This window comes from Fusarium musae, chromosome 7, assembly GCF_019915245.1.
Source record: "Fusarium musae strain F31 chromosome 7, whole genome shotgun sequence".
Classification (NCBI taxonomy): Eukaryota; Fungi; Ascomycota; class Sordariomycetes; order Hypocreales; family Nectriaceae; genus Fusarium; species Fusarium musae.
The window spans coordinates 256844-276963 of record NC_058393.1 but is presented as its reverse complement, the minus strand read 5'-3'; the positions used below and the strand labels follow the sequence as shown (position 1 = coordinate 276963).

Sequence of the window (20120 nt, the reverse complement as noted above, 5' to 3'; positions counted from 1 at the left end):
GTCGGGCTTAAAATTATCGAGGAAGTCGGCAGTAATTCTTGAAATAAGCGATTCGAAACGATAGTTGAAGCCGTATTCTTGGGCGTAGACTGCACCGTGTCTGTAGGTTATGTAACCCATGTCACCGGGTTGGTGGCTGCGAATGGTGAAAGGCGGGGAAGACATGTTGGGAGTCATTTCGATGAAGAAAAGAATGAAGATGAAGGTATTTACATTGAATTCTCGATTAAGAAAATACGAGTCTTATATCTACATGCTTTTGCTCAGCCTTTTCCTCGGTGGGTATCACAAATGTCACCCAGAAGGCGCATTTTTAGCTATCGACGTTTAATGTCAATTAAGGGCGCACGCCAAAGTCTCCTGTGCCTGTTATCGCTCGTGCCAAGACGCACTTTTCCGAACTTTATCTGGCCTGGAACACGACAGCGTTATTCCCGTGTTCCCGTGGGCCTAGAAGTTGCTAGAAGTTGGCGGAACCACGGCTGCATTAGGTCAATTCAACACGCAAAGACTGAGCCTAGGCTAACTTCGCGTCGCATTACATCGCCGACACAGCATGGTACAGGAGTCACTCTAGGGAGAATTGCCATTTCCTCCGCTCGAATCATCACGAACAATACCTCCATTGCATCACGGCCAATTCAGACCTTGGGGACAGGTAGACCAAATGAATGAACGATGAAATTGCCATGTAGTTGGGAAAACGCTAATTGGAAGGTCTATAGTACAAGAAGAGTTAATAACATCCTATGAATTGTCTCCGCAAGAGAAGACACCACGAACGCCACCATCAGAGTTGAAGATGTCAAGAAGTTCGGTGATGGATGCCCACAGACCAGCTGCGTTCATGAATAGTGACATGATGATAAGGAGAGCGTTGACAATTGTCAAAGATATCTTCTTCCAATCACGGAAGTATTGACCTTGGTTCATGTGGAACCAAAAGACGGCACTGAAACCGTAAGTGAACCAAGAGATTGTTGTCGCAGATGTGATTGAAAGGATCGAGTCAAAGACAGGGATAGCGTTGGATAGAATGAATACGACGATCCAGAAGCCAGTGACGGAAGCGATCCAGGTTGACCAAGATTTGACAGAGTTGGAGGTGACTTCGTTGAGATTACCAGTCCATCTCATGACATTAACAAAGATGTACTTGGATCCAATGTGACCGTAAGCAAGGCCGGTAGCGAAAATAGCAGGGAGGGCGATGCCGAAAGCAGCCTTGGCAAAGGTTGTCGAGGTAGATCCCAGAATGGGAGAGGTTGTATATTCGGCTCCGAGACAGTAGAAGATGACGGCGAAAACGACATACATGGTCATGGAACCGCATTCGAGGACTGTCAAACAGAACTTGAAGTCTTCGAGAGGATTGGTCATCTCAGCAAGGTAGCCCTGTCACTGTTAGTAAAGATCATGCTTCTTTGGTAGCTGTACTTACCACAAAGCTCAGATTAGCAGCATACGCAAAAACAATCTTCAAGCAAGCATTGAGACCGTCTCGGAAAGTAGGGTTTCCAACAATGACAATTTCCCTCTTCCACTCAGACATGTTATCAACACCTTTGGGACCCTGAACACCAAGAACAACCATGACGAGAATGCACGCAGCCAAAACGCTCAGAGCATTGGGGATACCAAGGTGCGACACGAACTTGGTAGTGCGGGGAATGCAAAAGATGTAGCAGGCTGCGCATGAGATGAAGATAAAGACAACTGTGCAAGCTGCATGGCTGCTGATTGTGTTGAGGGCAATTGACAGGGTGACCATAGCTGAGGCTGCGACAAAGATGACTTGGATCATCATCATGACACCTGTGATGCTCTCTAGGGTTCTTCCACCGACAAATCGGGTCATATCGACGATATTCAGCACCTGAGGGTGTAATCTGTAGTATTGCAATAGCTCATATGCCGTATACCACGAAATGACACCGATGCCGATGAGGGCGATGATACCGGGAACGAGACCGAGGGTCTTGAGTGTCGAGGGCAGAGACAAGATACCGAGACCGATCTGATTAGCGAAGAGGATAAAGATGGTATCCCATCGTTTGAGAGTTCGAAAGTTCTTGCCGCCTTGGGAGTAAATGTTGGTGTTGTCAGCAGACTCTTGAACAGTCTGGAAGTCATGGCCGTGACCCTCTTGAGAGCTAATTTCATGCTTGAGGCCATCGCTATCAGAGCTGGGATCGTGGAACTGTCCAGCAGTTTTGGTGACGTTGTCCTTCTCCATGTTTGCTGTAGTGATGCTGAATGATGATTGTCACCTGGACAATTGACAAGTTATGATGTGGATGTAGCTGAATGAAGGGCTAGAAGCTGAAGAAGCAAATACAGAAGGAATTCGACCCAACTTTATACCACTCGCCTCACGGTATGTACAAAATAGCGCAGCCATGGTCCGACAGGATAGGGGCTGGGCGAAAGACACTGAGACGTCATGCCAGCGGATTCTTGATTGGGGTAAAGAGTCCCTAGTATCGCCGCTGAAATCAAGGCTGCATTAGACCCATTCTCGGCGGATATCGCCCCAGGCACGGAAGCCCCATGGGGGTTTATGAAACGTTTCCACATCGGTCTATAGGAATTCACTCGTTCGGCCAGACTCGGTCACTTTGAGTGAGACGTTGAGGTGATATCCACAGAGGAAGTTGTCCGCGCCAGTCGGATTCTGACCAGAGAGTGCACTGCCCTTTTGCTGGACGGCCTTCGAGTGATGGAAATTAGACCGAAGTAGTAAAGTCTGTGCTTTTCTTGTCGCTCGGCATCGCCGGGGTTGACGTCAATGCCGTGTCTTGACGCGTCTAGGAATTTGAGCCTCATTTAGCCGCCAACGTTAACACGACGTCGAGATTGATACCGAGATATGAGGCGCGTCAGTAGTCTATGAACTATCTCTTTTCGTGTTTTTCTTTATTTCTTTTTCTGCCAATATTCTTGTTATTGATTAAGAAGACCTCATGAACGCGAGGCAAACTTTGACCAATTCTTGGCATATTATGGGCTCATCATTACTATGACTAACGTATCTCCATTCTCGCCTTGGCAAACTCCATCACCAGAGTCAAATCTCCATAATAACCCACATTTCGAGTCCCTGATCCCCTCTAATCACCAGACAAATGTCGACGAATGCAAATGCTTTGCGAAATCAGGTCCCCAAGTCTGGAGTCGTGAGATTCAACGAGTTTTCATTAGTGATGAGAACCAGAATTCTTAGGAGCCCCCATGGGGAAGGCGGATACTCCCCAGACGTGATTAAACTATCATACTTGGCAAATGGTACAGTGAATATCACCAAAATGATCACTGAAGGTAGAGCAGAGGATGGTTGTCGGCATACGCGCGGTAGATCTACGCCACTATGCCGAGTTATGTCATTCCGCTCACTTTAATTCCTTCTAGAAATTCCACGCATGCTGATAACGGACATTTTCGGCTAATCTTTCTGGTCACTGCTTGCGCGGCGCTTCAGCTTACCACTCTCCGGCAAAGATCTACACGTCAGACCAATCCGGATACAGGCACGAGTAAGTCACCCCGATGCACTGACATCAATCAGCAGATCATTGACGGTAACCTTCCCCATTGAACAAGGAATAGGAGAAGGCCTCAATCACTATACGTTTCAGCAATAAGACCAATTATTCTCGTATCAGTTTACTTGGCAAGGGGTAATAAAAACTCGAATTGGATAATGCTCGCGTTGGGGCATATGCACGTCCCGATTGCAGATCCTAGCTTTAACATGGTCTTATGCGCGATTTATTCTAGAGTTTTTCTTCGTTTCATTAGTGCATATTGGCTACTTGTTTCATGATTGGATTTCTTCGGGTCAACGACGGGAATTCCGGGATATGCGTGTATATCACTAAAGACTATAGGATCTAGAAAAGAGAAACCGGGAGATCCTTGCGACGAATCATACGTGAAGTGGTCTGCTGAGGCCGAACGACATGAGTTCATCCAAATATCCGTATTCGAGAGGTTAAGGTAGCAATTATCATGGTGTAGAGGTCACCCGCACGAGCGGAGCGAGAACAGGCCCTCCGCCAGGAGCCCCCGGAGGGATATCTATCATATTGCAGTAGTTTAGGCAGTATTAGATCGGGCAACCGAGACTCATAAGACAACTTAGAAGGTCAGGAGCTTTGCCCTAAGACCAGGGTATTTTCAATGTTAGAAACATAGGTAGTCGATCACGGACGCATGGTTATTGGTGATGGCGATATGTTATACAGAAGTGCTGAATTCTCTCGTAAGCATGTTCGGCAAAGCAGTCTGTGATTGACTACTGCTTGGTCCTCTGAAATATAACAGCGAATTTGGGCTAGATCTTGATCACAACCTTTCCTACATGCTTGCCAGAGTAGAGATAGTCGAAAGCTGCTGGCGACTCTTCGAATGAGAAAATGCGATCCACAAGCGGAGCAAGGGAAACCTTGTTCTCCTCTAGGAACCTATTTAGGCTCAAATAGTCATCCTTAGAGCCAGTCGCAATGCCCCTAGAATGTCATCTGTCAATGCGCGTTCTCAATGAACAAAGTTCCGAGAGGCCATTAACTCACTTGATTCGAGCAGATTTTCCCATAAGTGCCATAATAGCAGCAGGTTGCCAATCACCACCAGTTCCATCCAGGAAGCCAACCAAGGATACAGTGCCGCCTCGTTGGCGCAAGAAGCTGATATCCTGGGGAATGGAGGCAGGGCCGGTGTTGTTGACAACAAAATCGACGCCCTGGCTATCTGTCAGGCGACTGACTTCCGATGCTTGGTCTCGGGTTGTTTTATAGTTGATGCCATGGACTTGAGAGCCGAGTTTCTTGATTGCTTGAAGCTTCTCGTCGGACGAAGATGTGATGATTGGTTGGATGCCCGCCGCAACACAGATCAGCAAAGCAAACATGCTGACGCCTCCAGTGCCTATCTCACTTGTTAGTATCATGGATCGACCATTGATGAAGATCAAACCTTGTAACAGGGCGCTCCGAGCCTTGGAACCTGTAGTCAGGCCGTCGAGAGAGTTCCAAGCTGTGACACCAGCGCAGGTGATAGTAGCCGCCTTGATAAACAGCGTGTCAGTAGGAATTAAGACTATTGGGCTCATTATGTCTTACCTCTTCCCATGGTAGGTACTTGGGTAAGTGCACCAAATGCTTGTCCTGATAAATAGCGTATTCGCGGAGAACACCAGCCGTGTCGCTGCCAAGGGAATAATGAGACTTATCTTCGTACCCCGTCATATTATTAAGGTCAAATATGACCGATACATGATCTCTGGTAGAGAATTCTCTGACTGCTGATCCAATTGCGACAACCTCTGCGGCAGCGTCGGAGCATGGAATGCCTCGCTCTTCTGCTTCCATCGGATACCGGCCGTTCAGCATAGCAACATCTCGAAAGTTGAGAGACACAGCATGAATCTTGATCAACACATCATTTCGTCCGAGCTCCCTTGGTATACTTTCAGTGGACAGTTCAATGGTCCTCGGAAGATCGCCTGTAGTGCGTCTGAATGCCCGGTAGGTTTCTGGACGTGGCATTGTTATCAGCGGTTGGGATTTTGGTACGGGATCGTCTGTGAAAATTATGTGATAAGACAAAAGGCTATATAACTTTGAACTGAAATAATTATTGCTTCATGTTTCTGCCGGGTTTGGCTAACATTGAATGCTTTAAAACGTAGTGATCGTCAACGGTGATTATAAATACAAGGGTCTCGGGAAGAATCTACGCGAGGCCGTGAGGAGATAACGACTAGCTGGCTTGTGTATACACCAAATCCTTGGTAATAAACTTTATTGTAACGTTATAGTGAGCTTTACCAGTGGGGCCCTACTAAAAACCCCAAAGTGCGGAGGAATACCTACGTACTGACACGGCACTGACGGAATTATACCGGAAATTGTTTGTCAGGACTGTTCATCTGGTTAGTTCGTCTTTCGGAACTCGGCAGCCATAGAGCATGGATTTATAATCACTCTTGACTAGAAACTCGAAGCCTGCCGCCAGGCAACTTGCGTTGGATTGTATTGGAATTATACAGCGAGTGTTATCCTCCAATGGGCCATTTTCCAAAGCGGCATGCGGAGTTATTGATCCATCGACGAAGGACTATGAACAGACTAAGCTGATTGTATCACCAGCTCCCACGTCTACATCATACCGCTCCTTATTTCTCCTCCCATTCTGAGGGGCGACCGCCTCGAGCCCAAGCCCTCTCCGCCGCACTCCTCCAAGGAGGCGGCGCAATTCCATTAAACCTCCAAAAGTCGCGCTGGGTATCAGTGACGGTGACCTCCCAGTCGTAACCCTTATCAGCAATGTATGGCTTGATCGTAGCGTTGATGTAATCGCTGAACTGCTTAGGAAAGTCGTCCATGTGAACACCCTCATGACTGTGAACAGCCATATGCTGGATTACCAGTCTGACGAAGGGTTTCTCGTCTCTGGCTTCACCGCCGACAAAGACATGGCCTGCGGGAAGGGGGATGAACTGGACGACGACGTAGAAGGCGGGAAGACCTTTTTCGCCGAAGGTGTAGATCTTGGTGATGTCTTGGGCGAGCTTGTCTCGGGTCTCCTGGGAGGCGAAGGTGCCCTCAGTGTGATAGATGTTCCAGAGAGGCATTTTGAACGTTGAATTGCGTTGCAAGAGAGATTGAGGTTGTCTTTGAGTGATATGGTGAAAGAGAAGTGAATGATGAGCTCGTCTGGTAAGTGGAAGAACCTGCATTTTTATCCACAATGGATTCGACTCGCCTGCTTTATAAGACAGCTGTTGAGAGGCTTGGGCAAGTATAGAAGTGGTTATTCAATCGTTTCTCAACGCCTCTCGCCATCTTGACGTGGGCCTTGACCTCAACGAACTTGAATCTCATCACAAGTCTCTGTCCCAACTCAATTTCCTGTCCCAACGATTTATACACCATTCAGTAATTATTCAGAGGTTCGGTTTCAATTCTAGACCCTGCTGACCCACCTGCCGCGACTTGTACGACTCCGACCGGCAGAGTTATGTAAATCCAAGTGGGTATCATCATGATTATTAATTATTGCCGATTATCACCAAATCGCGAGTTCACTACAATAAAACTAGCCGTTCAGTGGTGATATTGTCAAGATAATAAATTTTTATTTGATATCTTTAAAAGCTAATAACAATAAATATTGAAATTTTACAATTCCTCTGCAGCATACCATTTCGTGTTGTTGTAACTTGATTAATTTGGCTGCGACTAATCATGCGAAGAAGCAGTGTTAGCAGCCTCCGGTCAGCCCGGACTTCGGACAGCGTGTCGGGATGATCTATTTGCACCGCGGAAAGAATGATAAACTCTTATTTACTGAGCGTGATCTCGTGAGCCCTCTAGCTAAACGTATAAAAGAGAGTCGTGAGGAGGTCTTGCATATTCTTGAAGAAATTCGTTCTGGGATACCCTGTACTCTGGCTTTGGCGAAGCTTGCATCTGAAACTCGCTACGCCAGGGATCGCTTGGCACGAGCCAAGAGACACTCTCATCACTTTGGCCCCCAAAAGAGGGTCCTATACGCGCTTGCGATTGGACAACTCTAGCATTCAGCCTTGGTCTGAGCATTGCGCCTCACGGGGCAGCCGACCGTGCTTCATCAACTGATAACGAATGAAGGCGTTTTTGTCTAATCTCAATACATTAAAAGCGACTTCTTAGCTTCGTCTCTCACTCAACCACTAACACCAATCAATCGTACCATGAACATCCATACACCTCTCCGATCCGGCCCATTGCTGGGCATCAGCCTGGAAAGAGATACGTACATTCCCGGTGATATCATCACCGGCCATGTGTTTCGACAGTTTCAAACGATAAGCCCCGACGCATCTGTTAGTATTTGCATGTTTGGACGAGGGAGAACGATCGGAGTCATCGGCAATAGTTCTCAAGAATATCGAGGCCTTTTCGACCTGTGCTATCGTCCAAAGCTCGTCTTCAAGGGCCCTATACATATCGAGTCGTCAAAACACACACATAAATGGCCGTTTACAGTACAGCTTCCGAAATACGTCAATGATTCTACACTTTTGGGTCCCGTGAATCATATGCCACCATCGTATATGCTTCGGACGAAGAATATGGCGGCAGTCATTGAATATGTGATCAAAGCGAAGATCACAATGACTGTCCAAGGTCATGAAGAAGTACTGGAGGCAACATTTCCTTTCAAAGTCATATGTGTCACTCCAGATTCTCCCATTGCAGACTTTCAGCTTAAACGCTATTACTATCGGCGTGCAGTTTCGAGCCATCGGCTTATTCCTGGAATGAGAGATGTGAAGGCCTCTTGGAAAGACAAGATCAAACAATCTCTTCATAGTTCGAAGGATCCTACGTTGACGTTTGACTTGTTCGTGGAGGTGCCAAAGGTTGTTCAGCTGGATAACCCAACACCGATGCCTTTTAGGCTTTGGGTGGCGCCGGACTGGGAAGAAACTACCGAAGTTATTCGAGATGTAGCACAGGATGTCAAGCTTGGATCTGCAAACGTCTCTATTGTCACTACTACGACGATTATTTGCCACGCGGGTTTAAAAATCCCAGAAAGCATAGAGATCGACCTCGGAGTTAATCAAGCCATCAAGCAGCACGGAGAAGCAATACGGATCCCATTTACAGCAGACTCTCAACCCATCGATATTGGAAAAATAATCAACCTGCGCATCGGTCAGAAGACAGGCTTCCCTCAACACTGGACATCTGTACAATCCGAGTTCACGCACTCACTCCAGATATACAACATCCGTGTCTCACATCAATTAAAATGGTCAGTGCAAGGTGAAATCGCAGGGGAAAGATTCAAGGCAGCGGGCACATCTGATTTGATCATCTTGAAGCCGAGCGATGATAGGCCGGAATCGCAAGACCTTGTTTTAGAGGCTGGAGATAGGATTCCGCTGTGTCAAGATTCATCGTGGATTAGGCCGCCTGCTGAGGAACAGCTACCGAGCTTTCTAGATGCGCAGATGGACGAGCGAGTTACAGGGGTGGCTCATAGCTAATTCTAGTGGGGGTAGGAGTCCGATAGTGGCGGCGCAAGCCTTTGATGAGTTTGGTTAGAGGATTTACTGGTGCGAGTCTAATCAGCACACAAAACGTATATATAACCTTGGTCTGCAGGCTTGCCTCGCGTTTCATGGCATATACCCCTGATAGTAACTTGCAAACGCTCTTTATTTTTACCTCTATGGCACGACTAAGTAACCAAGTAAACTCTTCCCTCAAACGGCGACAAAACACCAGTCTGCTCTTTTCCAGAATGTGTCGACATAATAGGTACCAACTTGACATCCTGTCCACTAACAGCAAGCTCTTCACCGGTCAGAGGACTCAAAGTCTTCTCCTCAGTACTAAAGTTCAAAACAACCGCAACCTTGGAATCATCAACCTGCGACTCCTTGACAAAAGCGAAAACATCAGGGTCCTCCCTTCGGATAAGCTTATAATCTCCATACACCATCAGATCAGAAAGCTCTTTTCTGAAATGCAGCGCTTTCTTCCAAAATGATAGCACGCTGTTTGGATCCTTCAGCTGAGATGCGACGTTGATCTCGCGTGATAGAGGATGGGCTTGCATCCAGGGTTCTTTGGCGTCTTGGCCTGCTGCTTCGGAGAAACCGCCGTGCTTGGCGTCACTCCAGCAGATGGGGATGCGGGCGTGATCTCGAGCTAGGTGTTGAAGAGCATTGAAGGCCTTGTCGATCTCTTGTTCATCGTTTGATCGCTCCTTGACTATGTCGAGGAATTGGTAACTCTCGATATCGAGGTAGTTCTCCAATGGGTAGCTCTCCTTTGGTGCGTTGACGGACCCAATTTCCTGTCCTTGGTAGACATATTGTGTACCACTCAGACAAGACTGCAGCAAAGCAAGAAGCTTGGCACCTGCGACTCGGTACTCTGGACTATCGTTTGTGAATCGTGATACAGAGCGTGCCTGATCATGGTTCTCCATAAACACAGTCGTCCAAGCATCAGTCCCCTGAATCAGACTCTGCGTCCTCCCAACAGCATCTTTCAGCTGAGGGAGTGTATAATTCTTGGGTGTCGTCTCGTACTTATGTGTCTTTCCAAACCCGATATCCACAACATCAAACTGGAATACCATGTTGAGCTGCTTCTCTTTCGCGCTAACATATCTCAGGACCTTTTCCAGATCCGGTGTGTGAGGAAGTTCTCCAACTGTAATAGCTCCATACCGCTCGAGAATCTCGTTCATCTCGCCGAGAAACTCGTGCATTCGGGGTCCGTTGCAGTAGAGAAGACCAGCAGGTTGGTATTTCGCTTTCGGGTCGGTGATCGGCGCGTCGGGAAAGTCTTGGAGCTTGGAGTACATGTTGACGGTGTCGACTCTGAAGCCATCGACGCCCCTGTCGAGCCAAAACTCCATTGACGAAGCATAAATGGCCCGACGGGTCTCTGGGTTCTCCCAATTGAGATCGGGCTGTTCTTTGGCAAAGAGGTGTAGGTAATACTCCCCCGTTGTCTCGTCCCACTCCCAAACACTACCGCCACCGAAATTGGAGCGCCAGTTATTTGGGGGAAGACGTTGGCCATCTGGAGAGTACTTGGCAGGTCTCCAAATGTACCAATCGCGCTTGGGGCTGTCTTTGCTGAGTCTTGACTCCTCAAACCAAGCGTGTTTGTCAGAAGTATGGTTAATTACAAGATCGAGCATGATCTTCATGCCCTTTTCGTGTGTCTTGCGGATCAACTCTTCCATATCCTGGAGAGTACCGTATGGGGCGTAGACATCTTCGTAGTTGGAGATATCATAGCCCATGTCGACCTGCGGGCTGTCATACATGGGACATACCCAGATGACATCAACGCCTAGGCTGGCGATATAGTCCAGCTTGGATATGATGCCTTGGAGATCACCCATGCCATCACCGTTGGAGTCGCAGAAGGATGCAGGGTAGATTTGGTAGATGATGGCCTGCTTCCACCATTGTTTCGAGCGTCTGCTGACAGTCATTGTAAAGATGAAAAAAGGAAGAATAATTATTTCAGAAAGTGTTTCAGCAAAGAGAATGATCTGAGCAGATTTAAATATCGTCTAATGGTAATTCACCCGCATTCATCTTACCCAGATCACGATGGTTCCCCCGCAGCACTCGGTCGGACCGACGAGATATTTCCGCGTGCAACCCAAGCCATCCCTGTCTCAAAGTCGGCGGAGTCTCCAACTCCAACATCATTGGTTTAATCTCGGACCGACGAGCTGACTGAAGATTGATTGGCCCTTAACCGGACCGACGAGAACTCCAAAGTCTAATCCCTCATCTCCATTTCTCAATGGCTTATGAGCATCTGCTGATCTCCGCCACTTTTGGTGTTTCACTGGCCAATGCTCGGCCCGATGAGCAAACCCCAGATTTACATGACTGTCTCCCCATGGGGGAGGTGAGGAGACACAACGGCAAGACTCCCTTGACTCCTCCACTGCCAATGACCTCCAGAGTGTCACCAAAGAAATAACCTCCAAATGTGGCTTGACGCCCGGGCCTACATGGCTTCATTTACGCTTAATTCTAGACCACTCTGGTCTAGCACCGGTCCTATCACGGCCAACCCCGCGAAAGAAATCCCCTTTACGCTAACAGTTGGTCCAAACCTTGTTCCACGATCCTGTTTTTCCTTTAATTTTCGCTTCTCGACAGCTTCAACTCCTTGAACCATCTCCAAGTATAAGATGTCGCGTGTCGCTCACTGATTCACATCCAGATCATCACTCTCATCTCACCTTCTACAGTCTACTACTCTTCATTGATCAACCTTCTCACCATGTCTCCTGATAGCAAGGTTGACAATGGCATCGCCCCTGTCGCGGTGCCAGTCGACGCCAACGTCGCTCATGAAGCTGCCGCTGCTACTGAAGCCGAGCACAACATGGGCTTGATACAGTCCTTCAAGCTCTACAAGAAGGCTTGTCTGTGGTCCATCTTTCTCTCCGTATGCATCATTATGGAGGGATTCGATGTTGTCCTCCTCAACAACCTCTTCGCTTATCCCCCGTTCCAGAGAAAATTTGGTGTTGAGCAGCCTGACGGCACGTATCAACTGACAGCTGCTTGGCAATCTGGTCTCTCCAACGGAACTCTCTGCGGTCAAATCATCGGTCTTTTCCTCAACGGTATCATCGCTGATCGCTTCGGTTATCGCAAGACCTTGATCGGTGCTCTCATTGGCTGCATTGGCTTCATCTTCATCATCTTCTTCTCTGAGACTCTAGTTCAGCTTCTCATTGGAGAGATCTTTATCGGTATTCCCTGGGGTGTCTTCCAGACCCTCACCACCACCTACGCCTCTGAGGTCTGCCCTACCCACCTCCGCGCTTATCTCACTACCTTCGTCAACCTCTGCTGGGTTCTCGGCCAGTTCATCGCCTCTGGTGTTCTCCGTGCCATGGTCACCCGCGATGATGAGCTTGGATACAAGATTCCCTTTGCTCTGCAGTGGATGTGGCCTGTTCCCCTCATCATCGGAATCTACCTTGCTCCCGAATCTCCCTGGTGGCTCGTTCGTCGCGGCCGCATCGAAGAGGCCAAGAGATCTCTGGAACGTCTCACCGTCCGCAACAGCAATGTCGACTTCAGACCCGATGAGACCATCTCCATGATGGTTCACACCAACGAGATGGAAAAGGAAGCTCAGGCGGGTACTTCGTACTTTGATCTCTTCAAGGGCGTTAGTCTTCGTCGAACTGAGATTGTCTGTGTTACCTGGATGATTCAGACTCTCTGCGGTGCTACCTTTATGGGTTATTCTACCTACTTCTATCAGCAGGCCGGTATGGCTGTCGAGAACAGTTTCTCCATGTCTCTCGGCCAGTACGCCATTGGCGCTGTCGGTACCGTCTTTTCCTGGTTCCTCATGGGTTGGTTCGGTCGCCGAACCCTCTACCTCTATGGGCAGCTTGCCATGTGTGTCTTCCTCTTGACCATTGGCTGTGTCGCCTTTGCTGGCCGTGACAACGTCGCTGCTCAATGGACCATCGGATCTCTTCTTCTCGTCTACACCTTCACCTACGATTCGACCGTCGGACCCGTCTGCTACTCTCTCGTGGCCGAGTTGTCCTCCACCCGTCTCCGAACCAAGACCGTCGTCCTCGCCCGAAACACATACAACATTGTCGGAATCATGACCAACATTATTACTCCTCGCATGTTGAATCCTTCTGCTTGGAACTGGGGTGCCAAGGCTGGTTTCTTCTGGGCTGGAACCTGCTTCCTCTGTGCTGTCTGGACATATTTCCGTCTTCCTGAGCCCAAGGGCCGAACATACGGTGAGCTCGACGTTCTCTTTGAGCGTGGAGTTCCTGCTCGCCAGTTCAAGACTACTGAGATTGAGCGTGTTGATGCCGAGTTTCAGACCAAGGAAAAGGCTAGCGCTGTGTACGTTGAGAAGGTGAACAGCAGTGCGTCTTAGATGGTTTAGAATGCAATTGTCAATGAATATTATGGAATAGGCGTCATACCGGTAGTTAGCTAGTACAACAAGAGATGAATTGTTCAATATGCATACCTCTACTATATTGTGACGTGTCAGCCTTTGTATTCAAAACCTTTATAACTTATTTAGTGTAGAAGCTTTATTTAACTAAAAACCTAATCCTAATTATAACTAAATCTCTAATAAATAAGCTTTTCTATCTAATATTACTAGCCTATTTAACTTTTCTTTATAATTATTACTTACTATTTAACTTATTATTAAAAGAGATAAAAAGAGTATATATTTTCCTATAAATCTATTATATAATATACTTAAGCCTAGTTTTAGTTTATTTTATTAATTATTATTATTTTATTATTTAATAATACTTTTAAGTTATATTAAAAAATCCTTTTTTAATAACTTTAATTCTTATAGCTATTTTTATAAGTATTATAAGTAAAGTAAATAAAGTTTATAAAAATAATATTTTTAATATTACTTTTTAAAATATTTTTAAAAAGTCTTTTATAGCTATTTTTATTATTAATCTTTAATTATAGCTTTTAAAGTAAGTTTATAATATTATATAATATAAAATATATTAAAAAATAAAGAAATAACTAAAGCTATTTATTAATTACTTATTATATAAATATAGTTATAGTAAAAGTTATTTTAAAAGTATTATCTTAAATTAATAAACTTACTTTTAATAAGTAGCTTACTTTATATATATTTTATATACTTTAATTTAATTATTTTTATAAATAAGTAATAGATAGCTACTTATTTATATATTTTTAAAGTTAATTATTAAACTATCTAGCTTTTTAATTAAAAGTAAGACTTTAGGTAATTATAAGGGTAATAAGTATATTACTTATATATATTTATTAATATCCTTTACTTTTATAGCCTAGGGGCTAAAGCCTCTTTTAAAACCTAAATATAATAGTTAGGGTTTCTAAATAAGTAAACTAGCTATACTAGGTTTATATTTATAGAATATATAAGGCATTATACTAAGTATATTAAGGTATTATATCTCTTAATAGTTAATAATATAGGTTAGGCTTATTAAAGTAAAGAAGTATTATTAATAGTTAGTAAGCTAAATTTTATTTACTATTAAATAAATATATATATATACTTATATTATTAATTATAATTAGTAAGGTTATTATAGGATTAATAATAATCTAGATAGATTAATATTAATTATATTAGATTAGCTATAATTATAGAAATTTAGTATTAATTATCTTTAGTAAAAGTGCTATTAATTAGTAAGAAATGTAAGGTATATATAGAGGTCTTATTAAGTTATAATATAATCTCTCCTTTTTTTAAGCTTTATTTTTAAAGCCTATTTTTAAAATATTTTTTATTATTAATTACTTTAATAAATTTAATCTTACTTTTATAATCTTTCTAAAATATTTAACTATATTATAAAAGCTAAAAAAACTTTAATTAATAATTAAAAATCCCTTTAGCTTTTTATTATAGTATTTAGAAATCTTATTATATTTTATTTTAATTATATTTATTATAAAATAGAAAGTTCTTATATTTTAGATTTTATAAAATTAAATTACTATAATTTTTATATTAAGTTTAGTTTTTCTTATAATAGTTATAGCTTATTTATTACTACTAGTTTATTTTCTAGATTTATTATTTTATAATTTTCTACTAATATAATATTAACTTAAAAGATTATTAATAAAAAGTATTATCTTAAGTATATAGAGAAAGCTACTAAAGATAAGTTAATTAAGCTTTAAGTAGAATTTACTTATATTTATAATAAAATAAATACTTAATTTACTAAAATTACTTATTTAAGATAATAATATTATTAAGTAAAGGTAAAAGGGTTAGATATAATTTAATATAACCTTAGCTTAATAAATAAGCTTAAGTAAGTAGAATATAATAAGTAATTTACTTTAAAAAGTGCTATTATTAATAGTTTATTTTAAGATTAATTTACTATTATTAAGTAATTAAAGTAAGATATACTAGGCTTTAGTAATTTTATTAATTTTAATAAAAATCTTTTAGAAGTTACTAAATATTAATAAGATATTTAGGTAGTTTTTATATATTTTTATTTTTTAAATAATCTTTTTATTTTACTAAGTATTCTTTTTTACTATTTTTTACTTATATTTCTTTAATTATTTCTACTTTATAAAGCTTTAGTTTATTAATTTTTTTTAATTTATTACTAATCTTAATATATATTATATTAGCTACTAACTTAAGTAATATAATATAAAAAATTTTATAAAATCTAACCCTTATTAATAAATCTAGCTTATAGTTATTTTTAAAAATCTTCTTAATAATCTTATAAGGTTTAATATACTTAAAATCCAGCTTATAACTTAGTTATTTTATAATAATATTTTTAGTAAATAAATATACTATATCTTTTTCTTTAAAAGTTAATCCTTTTAACTTTTTAAAGTTATAGTATTATTATATCTATTTATTAATAAACTTTAGTTTTATTTAAAGTTTACTATATATATTTTTTAGATCTTTACTTTTAATTATTACTATAAGGTTAATAATTTTAGTTTTTTATATATTATAATATACTTTTAGTATATAGCTAAAATTAGTATCTAATAATATAAGCTTAATATTCTTATTATAGGTAGTATTATAGGCTAATTAGATATATAGTAACTTTTTAACTTAATTATCTTATTTATAGTTAATATAATATTATAAGTACTATTCTATTACTTAATTTATTTATTTTATTTATTTATTTACTTAAGGTTTAAATATTATTATAAATCTATAATTAACTCCTAGGTAGGCTATTAATACTTACTAAAACTTATTAATAAATATTATATTTTTATTAATAAAGATCTTTTTAAATAATTCTTATTTTTATACTATTTTATTATAGAAAATATAAGCTATTTTCTTAATATCTATATCTTCTTTATAAGGTATATAAATTAAAAATTTTATAAGTCTTTTAATAATAATTATAATATTATTATAAAAAATTCTAGTTAAAGGTTCTTTTAATAATAGTAATTTAGTAATAAAATCTATTATAATTAAGCTCTATAGTGCTTTTATTATTAATAGTAGTTATAGTTTTCTATAAAGCTTATATCTTTATACTTTTATTTTAGTATAAATATTATATTACTTAACTACTTTTTTTACTATAAGTTATTTAACTTAATACTTATATTATAAAAGTCTTTTTAAGGTTTTAATAATCCCTTAATATTTATATATTAGGTATTTATAAAATTCTTATATAAATTCTTTAAGATTATCTAATATTTCTTTAATAGTTACTATTTATATTTATTTTAATATTTATATTTATTAAGTAAATTTAAGTTCTCTTTTTTTATTTCTTTTTAATACTTATTCTTTTACTTTTATAATACTAGTATTATAATCTAGTTTATAGTTAATTATATTTACTTTACTATTCTTTAATCCTTTTTTATAAATAATTATAAAGTTAAATTTATATAAGTATTTTATATAATATAATTATTATTTATTAAGTTTATATATTATTATAAAGTAAAAGATATTTTAATAATTAATATAAACCTTAACTTAATATTTACTTTCTATAAAATAATATTTAAATTTCTTAAAGTAATTAATAATTACTAGGAATTCCTTATTATAAATTAAGTAATTAAGTTTTACTTTATATAGCTTATATAAGTAGAATATAATAAGGTATAGCTTTTTTATATTATCTTATTAGCCTATTTACCCTTTTAATATAAAATCTAATATATTTATTTCTAGTTTAATTTCTTTTTTTAAATTAAATATAGTTAAGACTAGTTTATTAGTTATTATAGCCTTAAGTTAATTAAAGGCTTTTTATATTTTATTATTTTATTTAAATTTTTTATCTTTTTTTATAAGTTTTATTAGTAAATTAGTAATCTTATTAAACCCTTTAATAAATTATTAATAATAATTAGTTACTTTTAAGAAAGCTTATATTTTTTTAATATTATAAGGTTCTTTTTATTTTATTATTATTATAATTTTCTTTAATTTTATCTTAATTTTATTTAATAAAATAATATATTTTAAGAAATCTATTTTTATAATATAAAAATAACTCTTTTTTAGTTTAATTAATAGTTTAATATCCTATAGTATTTTTAAGACTTTATAAATATATTTTATATATTCTTTTTTATTATTTAAAAAGATTAAGATATTATCTAAGTAATATATTATAAAGATATTAAGGTACTATTAAAATATACTATTAATTATCTATTAAAATATTATAAGTATATTAATAAAATTAAAAGGCATTACTATATATTTAAATAGTCTAAATTAAGTCCTAAATACTATTTTTTACTTATCTTTTTTCTTAATATAAATAAAGTTATATACTTCTTTAAGGTCTAAAGCTATAAAGATCTTTTTACTTTATAGCTAATCTTTTAATTTTATAATAAGTAGAAATAAAGTTTAGTCTTTAATAATATATATATTAACCTATTTATAGTTAATAACTAGTCTTTCTTTACTATTTTTCTTTAATATAAAGAATATTACTAATACTATTAATAAGCTAGATTTTTTAATATAGCCTTTTTTAAATATTTTATTAATATATTCTTTCTAGATTTATAGCTCTTTTTAATTAAATATATAAAGCTTTTAAAATAGTAAGTTATTATTTATAAAGTTAATTTTATAATTCTATTTATTATATTTAAGAACTTTTATTTTTAATTCTTTTTTAAATAATTTATTATAGATTTAATATTATTTTAAGATATTTTTAAGTCTATCTTAGCTTAGCTTTATATTTATTTCTTTTTCTTTTAAGTCTTATTATTTAAAGATATTTAGGATTTTTATTTTATTTTTTATAGTTTTTTTATATTTATATTATATTCTTTTTAGAAATAATAAATACTTTAATTTATACTTACTTATATTATTCTCTTTAATTAAGGTTTAAGATCTCTTATTATTTATTATAATTATTTCTTTCTTACTATTAGGGTTATTAAGGAATATAACCTAGCCTATTCTCTAGTTAATAAATAGATTTTCTTATATAAGTTATAATATATTTAAAATAATATATATATCTTTTCTTAAAAGTATAATATTAAAATCTACTTATTAGCTTTATCTTTTAGTAATTATCTTAAGATAATTAGTTTTTTAATTTATAATACTATTATTATAGTTAAAAAGCTATCTTTTTATATTAATTAGTAAGTAAAATAATAATTTCTTTTTTTAAAGTAATTATAGTTTTATAACTATTTTTAAGTTAATAAAATTCCTTTTTATTTTATAGTTAATTTAAGTATTTAGCTATTTCTCTTTAATTTAAATTTATAGTATTAAGCTATCTATTAAGTTTACTATATATAATACTCTTAGTATATTTATTATTTTAAGTTATTCTTATTCTTACTTTTGGCCTATCTATAGCCTAGTTATAAATAGTATATAGCTTTTCTTAAGATATTTTTATAAGTTTTTTTATATTTACTATTATAGTATCCTTTACTATTAGTATAATTATTTATAAATTTATTATTAAATAGTTATTATTAAAAGTATTTTTTTAATTCCTTTAATTATTTAAGGTTTATATTTTATTAATTTAAGTTTACTTTTTTTATAAATTAAAACTTTCTCCTTATTATAGTAAAGTATTATAATTTATAGTCTTTTTTTTTATAATTAAATCTTTAATAATATTTATTATTATTACTTAACTTACTAATTAGTATTTTTAGGTTTTTTATAAAATACCTAAATACCTATTTATAAGTTCTTTTTTACTATCTTTTATATTTCTTTATTTCTTACTAGTATTCCTTATTTATATAAAGAGCCTAATTTTTAATTCTTTTTTCTTTTAAATATAATCTATTTACTTCTTATTATCTTTAAAATTCTTTTATATTTTCTAAACTAGTATTATTAACTAATAGTATCTTTTTTAAATATATATATTTCCTTTAAGTAGTTTCTTTAAACTCTTTTTCTATTTCCTTAATTATATATTAAGATTATTTAATTCTATTAAGTAGATCTTTATTTTTATAAATTTATTAATAATAAGCTATACTAAATTATAATTCTAGTATTTTAAGATTATTATATTATATAAAAAGTAAGTACTTTTTTATTTCCTTTTTAAAATATAAGTTATTATTAAAAATCCTAGGAATTATAATTAGAAAATAATTATTATTAAGTTTCTTTTATTTATATATATTATATTAATAATTTTTATATAAAACCTATAAAATATTTTAATACTATTTATATATTAGTAGTATTTATATATTATTTTAAAAATTAAATTTTTTTTTTATATTATAAATTTATAGTATTACTAATATAATATACTTTAATTAATATTAAGCTAATTATATTAATATTTTTATATTCCCTAGCTTTTTATATATAAAAGTCTTTATAGCTTAAATATATTCTTTTAGTTTTATTTTTTTTATAAAGCAGTTTATATTTTTTAATCTATTTTTATTAAATTTCTTTATCCCTATAATAAAAGTATTATATTACTTATCTAGCTATACCTCCTTTATATCCTATACTTTAATTATTTTTATATTA

General features: G+C 36.9%; 5 protein-coding genes across 5 annotated transcripts; 1 reads left to right on the top strand and 4 right to left on the bottom strand.

Annotated features, from left to right (window-relative positions):
• Window positions 1-747: 747 nt before the first annotated feature.
• J7337_009242 (uncharacterized protein) lies at window positions 748-2236 on the bottom strand (the record flags this gene model as incomplete). The annotated part of the gene is made up of 2 exons (XM_044826843.1): window positions 748-1395; window positions 1442-2236. The coding sequence occupies 2 exons, from the start codon at window positions 2234-2236 to the stop codon at window positions 748-750; spliced, it is 1443 nt and encodes a 480-aa protein (XP_044677437.1).
• A 2097-nt stretch (window positions 2237-4333) lies between these two features.
• Window positions 4334-5546, bottom strand: J7337_009241 (uncharacterized protein; the record flags this gene model as incomplete). The annotated part of the gene is made up of 3 exons (XM_044826842.1): window positions 4334-4508; window positions 4572-5065; window positions 5121-5546. 3 exons carry the CDS (start codon window positions 5544-5546, stop codon window positions 4334-4336), a joined length of 1095 nt encoding a protein of 364 aa, XP_044677436.1.
• Window positions 5547-6175: 629 nt separating this feature from the next.
• J7337_009240 (uncharacterized protein) lies at window positions 6176-6634 on the bottom strand (the record flags this gene model as incomplete). Its single annotated transcript, XM_044826841.1, has 1 exon — window positions 6176-6634. One exon carries the CDS (start codon window positions 6632-6634, stop codon window positions 6176-6178), a length of 459 nt encoding a protein of 152 aa, XP_044677435.1.
• A 2600-nt stretch (window positions 6635-9234) lies between these two features.
• On the bottom strand, window positions 9235-11013 carry J7337_009239 (uncharacterized protein; the record flags this gene model as incomplete). The annotated part of the gene is made up of 1 exon (XM_044826840.1): window positions 9235-11013. One exon carries the CDS (start codon window positions 11011-11013, stop codon window positions 9235-9237), a length of 1779 nt encoding a protein of 592 aa, XP_044677434.1.
• An 809-nt stretch (window positions 11014-11822) lies between these two features.
• On the top strand, window positions 11823-13466 carry J7337_009238 (uncharacterized protein; the record flags this gene model as incomplete). The annotated part of the gene is made up of 1 exon (XM_044826839.1): window positions 11823-13466. The coding sequence occupies one exon, from the start codon at window positions 11823-11825 to the stop codon at window positions 13464-13466; it is 1644 nt and encodes a 547-aa protein (XP_044677433.1).
• Window positions 13467-20120: the final 6654 nt, after the last annotated feature.